The following is a 9370-nucleotide window of genomic DNA, read 5'->3' as shown; positions in this document are numbered from 1 at the left end:
GCAATTTAACTAAGTACCTTGAAATTAAGAGTTATTACCTTGAAATTAAGAGTTATTTGAGGAAACAATTTGCATGTAATGCTCTGTATCTGTGAGAATATGTTTTCACTTGTGCTATAAGTAATGTGTCGAGCTGATTTGGAGGACTCTGGGTGTCACTAGGACCAACAAAATAATACCCATGGTGCCTTGATTGCCAGTGTATATGCCTGCAGCCATGCTAGAACTTGTACTTTCACATCGAGTTGATGTAATTCCATGTTTATTAGGCACCGATATGTTCTCACCATGGCTTGGGAGGTCTGTACTAGCTGCTTAAATTTTTTTGAACATTACCTACACGCTGCTCCCTATTTTGTTCAGAGGCATATTTTCCTGTTTTTCCAGGGCACAACTAGGGCTAGAATTTGGTCACCTAAGAAATATGGTGTATCGCAATGCAAACACAAATGGCAGACAACATTTGTAAATGGATAACCAAGAGATTTTTCTTCCAACTTTCCCCCTTACAGTACGGGGCTTAAGTTGAAACGATTTTAAGTAGTTTCAATATCATCCCCACTTAACACCTGTTCTGTCAGCGCAATTGTTAAGCACTCACCCCTACTTTCCTCTGTGCTGAACATGTCTCCAACATCAACATTTGTTGGTTTTCAAGGAGAACACAGTCCGTAGTAGGGGCATGTTCTCATGATCTATCTATTTATTGGGCTGAGGCTCCTCCCTATTTCTCTTCAACACATGTCATTCACCTCTGAATTCTGCATGTGTGGTGCATAAGAAACTGACATACTAACAACACCAATAGACAAAACATGGTGTGAGCACACATTTTTAGAGCAAATTTCCATGGTCCACACCTAAGGATAGGTAGGAGGCGAGGTCATCGGAAGCCCTTCATTTCAGTGCATGAAATTACATAAGTTAGTAAGGCTAAAATTATATTGACACTGCCCACATCCTTTCCCCTTTCACATCATACTCCATCTGCCTCTTTTTAACTTTGTACAAAAAGAAAATGGGAATTGATTTACTCCTCTTCTCCAGATCGCTGCATTTAGATGGGTTGGCCAAGCTGCAAATAAATATAAACTGCCCATCAACATTTAGCCTTCTTAGATTAGATTGCGCATTCATGTCACATCTTCTTTTACTAGAATTCTGTATTGTGGTAAAATTGATGAATTGCAGGTACTCCTATCACAAGAAAAAGAAACCTCTTGTTCTATTATGGAGACAACCTTGACACCGAATGCCATTCCTCTATTGCTGAATGGTTGCACCGAGATTCAACCACTACTTCAAATAATCGATGTAGGTTCCGTTACCTCATTGAAAACAACATCCTCGCACTTCCACATTACTCTATCTGATGGAGCACATCAACATAAGACTTTGCTACCATCCGCATATGGCCCACAAGTTGTCTCTGGAGACATCCAAATTGGATCAATAATTCTGCTCAAAAAAGCAGCTTGCACATTTCTCCAAAACTCCTCGTAAGACCCACCATTTGAAATCACCCTCTTTTACTTTACCCGCCTAGCCGTTTTTTGCAACAAAAGAAGGAAAATGCAATCTTTATTAATTCATTTCTTACTTGTTTACATAAGGTCCATCTGAGTCGTCGAGCTTGAAGTTGTGAAGCGCTCAGCAGTGTTGATGAAGGACACATCGACGCTGCAACATGCACAGGCGGGTTCAGCCCAATTTAGCTCTTCGTCAGCTGAAGATACCTTGCCCTCTTTAGTTACTCCACCACCTACGGCAACAACTACAACAATTCCATTCACGGCACTCAACCCTTACCGAAAGTATTGGTCTATCCAAGGTAGAGCATCTGCGAAGACATCATTGAAGGCATACAACAATGTGTGAGGCTCAGGAAAAGTTTTCGGATTTGACCTTATCAACCGTGATAAGGAAGAGATCCACCTTTCTGCATTTGCTGAACTGGCCGAATCTCTTTACAATCTAATTCAGGTTGGGCAACTATACATTGTATCAAATGGCACAGTGAGAGAAGCAAATCCAAACTACAACCACCTCAAGAACAAATGGGAGATTTACTTGTCTGCTGCTTCCATTATCAATCCATGTCCTACAGATGATCCAACGTTTCCCTACCAAAGCTTTCACTTCAAGAATATTGCTGAAGTAAGAAATGCAACTCCAAATACAAATGTAGATGTCATTGGTGTTGTTACTTCCACGTCACCTGCATCAACAATTCGACGAAAAGATGGAAGTGAGACATTAAGGAAAACACTCATACTAAAGGACATGTCGGGTTTTAGCATTGATGTAACATTATGGGGAGACCACTGTGACTATATCGGACAACATCTTTCTGAATTCTACTCTTTTGACAACCCACCAATTCTTGCAATCAAAGGAGGCCGCGTGTCTGAATTTAATGGCACCACAATAGGGACAATACCAACGAGCACTCTCACAATAAATCCACAGGTTGAAGAAACTCAACAACTACATGCATGGTTCCGTGAAACCGGCTATAGCTCTTCTTCTCCATCTTTGAGTAGAAACTATGGTGTTGCTTCGAAACGTGCCCTGCCACGAAAGACGTTTCATGAAATTGCTTGCATGCAGCCCTCTGATAAAGCGGTCTGGGTTTCAGTTCGAGCAACAATTACTGCTCTTCATATGGATGACTTCTACTTTCTAGCATGTCCACTAGATTTCAATGGCAAACAATGCATGAAGAAGGTTGTGGAGCATTCTAACAATCTTTGGCATTGTACAAAATGTAACGGTGACTTCCCAGAATGCGACTACCGTTACAAACTCAAAATTGAGCTACATGACCACACCGGGAATCTACAGAACGTCACAGTTTTCAATGATGCAGGGAACGAGCTCATGGGCATCACGGCTAAAGACTTGTTCCTACTTTCTATCGAACCAACTGATCTACAAGAAATTTGTGGCCGGATTTCAGGGCATCGCTTCCAGCTAACACTTTCCATTAAAACAGATTACTTCAACGGTGTTCAACGCTTGCAACCAATACTGATCAATTCAGAGGAAATTCAATATGCCTCTGCATGCAAGGAAGCGCTCACTGACATTCAAGCACTGTCCGCTTCAAAACGACCTATTGTTCGCCGCCTGTGAACTTTTTATTAGGGCTTCATCTACCACGCCTGTTTGTACATAAAGAAACATTTCCACACAACTAATTGTCTCATCTTTGTAAATTACACACCCATGTTATTATGATGAAACCTGTAGTTTTCATTGCAAATACTCTCTTCCAGTCATTCCAACATATGTATGTTTGCCATTTACATTTTACGTAATATAAATATCAACATTTGTAAAGAGTCACTATGTGTCTCGTTCGTTCTCTACATGCTAGACACTGATCCCTTGCTTGCTAAGCTATTCATTTTATCGCTCAAACATAAGAAACAAAAGTTTTTTAAAGTAAAGGGAACGAAATATTTTGATTCTTGTTTCTCTCCTCTCAATGATAGATACTGAAATAACATATGATTTCATAGCATTCCTAATTGCATGTTTTCCCTTCTACCTAATCTACCTATCTTCACCGATGTTGAACTAAGAAACATTTAAATCTATGTTCAAAATATAATGTTCCAATTTCACAATGGATGTGCACCCAATAAAATGAGATACCAAACATGCACTACTTGTTTACGAAAACTAACAACTATTACTTGTACTTGTTTAGATATGCCACCAAACAATCAACTTGCGGCCAAAAACAAGCGGCGGCGTATTCTTTATGCACAACAAAAGGATCGAATAAATGCACGACGTCGACTACTTTATGAACAACACAAAAACCCTACTACTTCCTCTACATCCCTTCCCACCTCAAATGCTCTCCCACCTATACAAACCAACCCAGCACACGTTCATCATATCCAATATAACCCTCCCCTTAACGAAGAGCACCGTCGCTTTCGAGAAAGGATTGATGGACTTTCTACCTTGCATGTTTGCACAACATGCAAGGAAGCATACCCAGGAATGAAAACAAAGCTCTTCCACAATAGACTCTCTTGTTTTCGCTGTGCGTCATCTAAATCTACCAATCGTTTTTCTGAACTGAACAACATGGACCCTGGAGAACAACCCTATGTCCTTCACCAATTAACCCAAGTTGAAGAAATGCTCATCGCACGTGTCAACCCCATTCTACAAGTCACTCATTCCCATGGTGGTCAATATAAATATAGTGGCCATACAATTAGCTTCCCTCAAGATATTACCAGTATTGCCAAATACTTACCCCGGATGCTCTCTGACTTAGACATCCTCATTGTGAAAAGGCAAAATCCATATGAAAAGGCTTACGAATTCTACGTTTGCAAATCACGTGTCCTTGCAGCCCTTGAATACAAAAAAAAATATGACCCTTACTACCGTGATGTTCAATTGAATTCATCTACAATTTCTACACTGCCAGATCTCCCTACAGACATTTCTTCTCTTCTCCACAGTGTAACCACCTCCTCTTTTGAACCCCAACAAACCACTACTGATTCCACTTATAATCCTGATGATGTCATGCTACCTCCATTAGAAATCCAACCCTCTTCTTTCGTTCCAGTCCTCCCAAATTCATGTACCGAGCGTGACCACATTTGTAACTATTTGCACTCGACCCATTCAAGTTCAACAAGCTCTATCGATTGGCCTCCAATATCTCCAACCGCTATAAATGAATACAACACCATCGGCCTCCTTGCCATGGCATTCCCCACACTCTTCCCTACAGGCATTGCAATGATCATGCAACCAAGACTTACAAAAGTTGAAATGCATGAATATGCTTTGCACTTGCTTCACTACCATGATAACCGCTTTGGCCAACACCCAAGATTCCGCTACTATCTTTATAACATTCTAATGCGCCACCGTAGCCAAGCAACAGCCAATGTCTTCATGAAGAAGTACATTGAGAACAACTTGCCAACAACGGTATCAGACCTACGCCAGTGTCTTCATGACTCTTCGGATTCAAGATTGCCAAAGCAAATAATGAGGTTTGGGTCAGCTCTACGAGGAACACGGTCTTTCTGGAACAAACACCGATCTGAGCTGACTGACATGATCACACAAATAGGAAGCCCAACATTCTTCTTCACTCTCAGTGCAGCTGATACTAAATGGCATGACTTGCACATGATCATGCCCACAAGTGTTCATTCCACTCCAGTCAACCCCTTCCAATGGAAAATCCAAAACATAATTAAAAACCCACATCTAACAGCCCAATATATGCATTGTAGATTTACAATTTTCCTTGAATAAATCCTTCAAAAAGGCCTCCATGCAACCGACTACTGGTGCAGGTATTATTTAATATCCATATCCCTCTACGTTAATTTTATACATTGCATATACATGTATTAACTGAATGAACCCTTCATGTTATATTCAGATACGAATGGCAACATAGAGGATCCGCACACATTCATGGCTTCCTTTGGCTACAAAATGCACCAGACATGGACACACTTGATTGGGACAATGCATTGGAAGTTGCTAATGCACAGAAATATTTCGACCACTACGTAATTGCTTGGAATCCACGTCAGGCAGAACACCGAACTATGCCGCTTCACCAGTCAACAATTCATAACCCATGTTCCCTTGACACAGCAGCAATATTCGCATCCAATCAATTTGAAGACTACACAGAGCTTGTCAACTGCGTCCAACGACATACAAAATGTCATGAATCTTCCTGTCTTCGTAAGAAAGACAATGTGCTTAGCTGCCGATATGCAATACCGTGGGAATTGAAGTCCACTTCTTCACTTTTCATTGATGATAAGGGTCATAAAACCTATGTCCCTACTCGCAATGATGAAAGATTGAATATTCACAACGCCGATCTACTCTCTATTTGGAGAGCAAATGTTGATTGCCAACCAGTCCTTTCTCGCCATGCTGTATTGAAATATATTTCAAAATATGCAACAAAAGCAGAGACAAGATCTGAGAGCTACCGTCAAATGCTATCGCGACTATCACAAAGTGCCCTTCCAGAAGCACCTACTAGTGGTGTCATCCGGAAACTCCTTACAGAAACCATTGCAGATAGAGACATTTGTGCACAAGAAATATGCCATATGTTACAAAAGCTACCTCTCTCTCTTTGCAGCCGTACATTCCGTTCTTTGAATGTCAACAGGACTGTTTTCAAACGTGTTTTGCAAGATACTGAAAATCGTGGTTCGACACCAAACTTTATCGTTGCGTATATGAACAGGCCTGCCTCACTAGAAGCACTGCCCCTCCTTGAAGCTGCTCGCTCGTGGTCATATTCTTCCCAATGGAGAAGCAACCACTAGAAACACATATTTCCCCCAATGATTGTACATGTCTTGCCCCATTAAAATGTCATTCCTTCCTCTACTAATCCTTCTTATGCCACCTTCTGTTGGAGTGAATTACTCTTGTATTTCCCCTTCCGAACACTCCCTGATGATATCGGTTCAACTGATGCAGAAATTATTGCACACTGGGAACAAAAAAAGGGTGCATATACACCATGGCATGTCCATCGCGAACCCGAAAACCCACAAAGCCCACCTACTGAAGATCAACCTACACCACACACCCCCCCTGATTCCATTCAGATGGATGAATGGAAAATCCTCTCTCAACTACACCCAGGTTACAATATTGCAATTGATGACCTCGACATGATTGGCTACCGCGACTTCGATGTCAACCACAATTGGTCACAAAATACTGTCCCTCCCCCCTTGCAAGAAACTGCCATCAATTTCATTGAATTCAACTGCTCACCCATTCAAAACCAACATCAATCATTTTCCAACCTTCTCCATGAGCATACATTATCCCCTACCCAAATAATAGCTTTCACCGCTGTTTTTTCACACTTCAAAACCCCTTCGCCAAAAACCGCACGGAAGATCATCGTACAAGGAACAGCTGGCACAGGAAAATCCCATTTGATTAAATGCCTTCACCAAGCATTTGTGGAAAACTCGCCAGCCAGCAAAAACCCTTTATTGTTACTTCAACCAACCGGCGTTGCAGCTTTCAACATAAATTCCCTCACAATTCATTCTGCCCTTCATATCCCTATCCAGACAATGCATCCTCTCGAAGGCCAGCCGCTCCTACACCTGCAAGAGCAACTCTGTCATGTAGAATACATCCTCATTGACGAAATGAGCTTCATTGGTCCAAAAATGATTTCTCGCATTGACGATCGTCTAAGAGAGGCATTCCCTCTTCATCGGAATACACCATTTGGTAATCGCTCAATTATCCTTGTCGGAGATTTAGGCCAACTCCCACCTATAAAAGACATTCCTTTATATGCTGGGACATCGTGTGGCACTGCACTTTGGCGCAACTTCGACATATTCATAACACTTTCAACCGTTTTCCGTCAACAAGGAGCTAGCTTGTCCCAGGTTGCTTTCCGGCAAATACTTGCAAATCTTAGGAATGGAATATCTACACTTGAAGATTGGCAACATCTAATGTCAAGAACAAGTTCCTCTCTTACACCTGAAGAGAAATGCTCATTCAGCGAGTCCATGCACCTATTCGCAACAAACAACGCAGTTGTCTTGCATAATAAGAAAATTCTCAAACAATTGAACATCCCAGTAGCACTTTGCTCTCCGGAACAACAAAGACAGAAAAATCCTACTACAACAGAAGATGAGCACCTACCTGCAAAGGTGCTCTTATGCAATGAACAAAAAGTTATGCTCACCAGCAACTTATGGGTACATGCAGGCCTTGTCAATGGCGCACTTGGAAAGGTCATCTCAATATTTTATTCAACTGACTCAAAGCCCCCAGCATTACCATCCTTTGTGGTTGTTGACTTTCAACAATACAGAGGCACACCATGGGACATTTCACACCCAACATATGTACCCATTCCTCCCATCACAAGGGGTGCACGCCATCAGATACCACTTCAAATGGCATGGGCTTTAATGATACACAAGTCACAAGGAATGACATTAGACAAAGCAACAGTGGACATCGGGACCAGAGAACGCCAAGGGCTAACATTCACTGCAATTTCAAGAGTGCGGTCACTATCGGACATACACATCAATCTAGCATTCCCATTCTCCCGCATTGCACAAATGCACAAGAATCCATATCTTAAGCGTAGACAGCAAGAGGAATGATTCCTTGCATCAAAATCTATCCAGGATAATACACTTTAGCCAATCATACAGCCTGCCTTCCAGAATTACCCACATGGTAAACACTAGTCACTACATACAGAAGTTTCACATAGATTTCTGGCTATTACATTTAATTTCATATGATTTTATACTCATTTGGAATCGTTTAATTTATTTCGAATTTTCAAACAAAATCGTCAAACATATTCATTGCCAATTACAGTGTTCCCTTTTCTGATGCCAACATGTATGAATACATGCTATTTACGACAATTGTACGAGTGTTGCGAAGAAATCCAGCAACAAGAACTTACATTACAGGATATGCAGACAAGGATCCTGCCACAACCATCCATGCCACTATACCGTTTGCGCCCAGCAATTATGTTGTTAAAGAATATAAGGAAACTACTTAAGATTACAATTCACATCCATGAAAGGGATGCACACAGGCAGATGCGACATCAACTGCAGGAACAACTCGCACAACATGGCACCACAATAAACACTAACTGGTGTTGCCGATGCCATGGCCCATTATGCATATATGATTAGCGGCTCATTCTCAATTACATCTCTACATAATGCTTTTATTGTACATATGCTTACAAGCCAACAAAACTTTCATTGTATATATCTTTACTTATATATGGCATGTTTAGTTATATCTTAATAGAACTGTTCTCTGTTGTATGAACAAAGAGTATTCAAGTACATGGTCCACTGCTCTTTGTTTTGGGCTTTATGATTCAACCAACAACTTTTTGTATAAAGAAACACGTTTCTGACTTTAGATAGGTCGATGTTTATAACAACCTATTAGGGAAATTTTCATTCAGCTCTTTAATTCTTTCTATTAGTGTTGATAGGGTCAAAATCTGCAAATTATTTTTTATCATTTACCCAGTTGATGACTAGCTCTGAATCTCTCAGTATCTGGATTTGAGCAGTACCTTTCTTAATTGTTAAATTTCCCAGTATCGAAAATGCACTTACCTCTGCCCAGTAGTTGGTACCTTCTGCCAATGCAGCTTTGAAACAGAAACTATGGTTTTCCTTCAGAAAAAACACACGTCCAGCACCACAAATCCCTGGAATTTATGGGAATTTCATGTCTCATGCATGTCAGATTCATATTTGCAATTAAAATAGTAGATGAGGATAGTTCTTGACAGTAGAGGTGT

At 40.9% G+C, this 9370-nt stretch overlaps 1 protein-coding gene across 1 annotated transcript; it reads left to right on the top strand.

Annotated features, from left to right (window-relative positions):
• The first annotated feature begins 1662 nt into the window (after positions 1-1662).
• LOC149206523 (replication protein A 70 kDa DNA-binding subunit A-like) lies at positions 1663-3135 on the top strand. Its single transcript, XM_089397718.1, has 3 exons — positions 1663-1872; positions 1984-2727; positions 2845-3135. Exons 1-3 carry the CDS (start codon positions 1663-1665, stop codon positions 3133-3135), a joined length of 1245 nt encoding a protein of 414 aa, XP_089253844.1.
• Positions 3136-9370: the final 6235 nt, after the last annotated feature.

Source organism: Pinus tabuliformis, chromosome 1_2 (genome assembly GCF_031772625.1).
Source record: "Pinus tabuliformis cultivar Carrire ecotype Pingquan chromosome 1_2, CPIR1, whole genome shotgun sequence".
NCBI classification, from domain to species: Eukaryota; Viridiplantae; Streptophyta; class Pinopsida; order Pinales; family Pinaceae; genus Pinus; species Pinus tabuliformis.
This window is presented reverse-complemented; position numbering and strand designations above follow the sequence as displayed.

Bases quoted from the DNA above. Each gene is read 5' to 3' on its own strand.
- LOC149206523 (XM_089397718.1), top strand. From the start codon at position 1,663: ATGAAGGACACATCGACGCTGCAACATGCACAGGCGGGTTCAGCCCAA. The intron at 1,873-1,983 runs GTGTGAGGCTCA...AATCTAATTCAG, and splicing joins CATTGAAGGCATACAACAAT to GTTGGGCAACTATACATTGT. The intron at 2,728-2,844 runs GTTGTGGAGCAT...GGGAATCTACAG, and splicing joins GCAAACAATGCATGAAGAAG to AACGTCACAGTTTTCAATGA.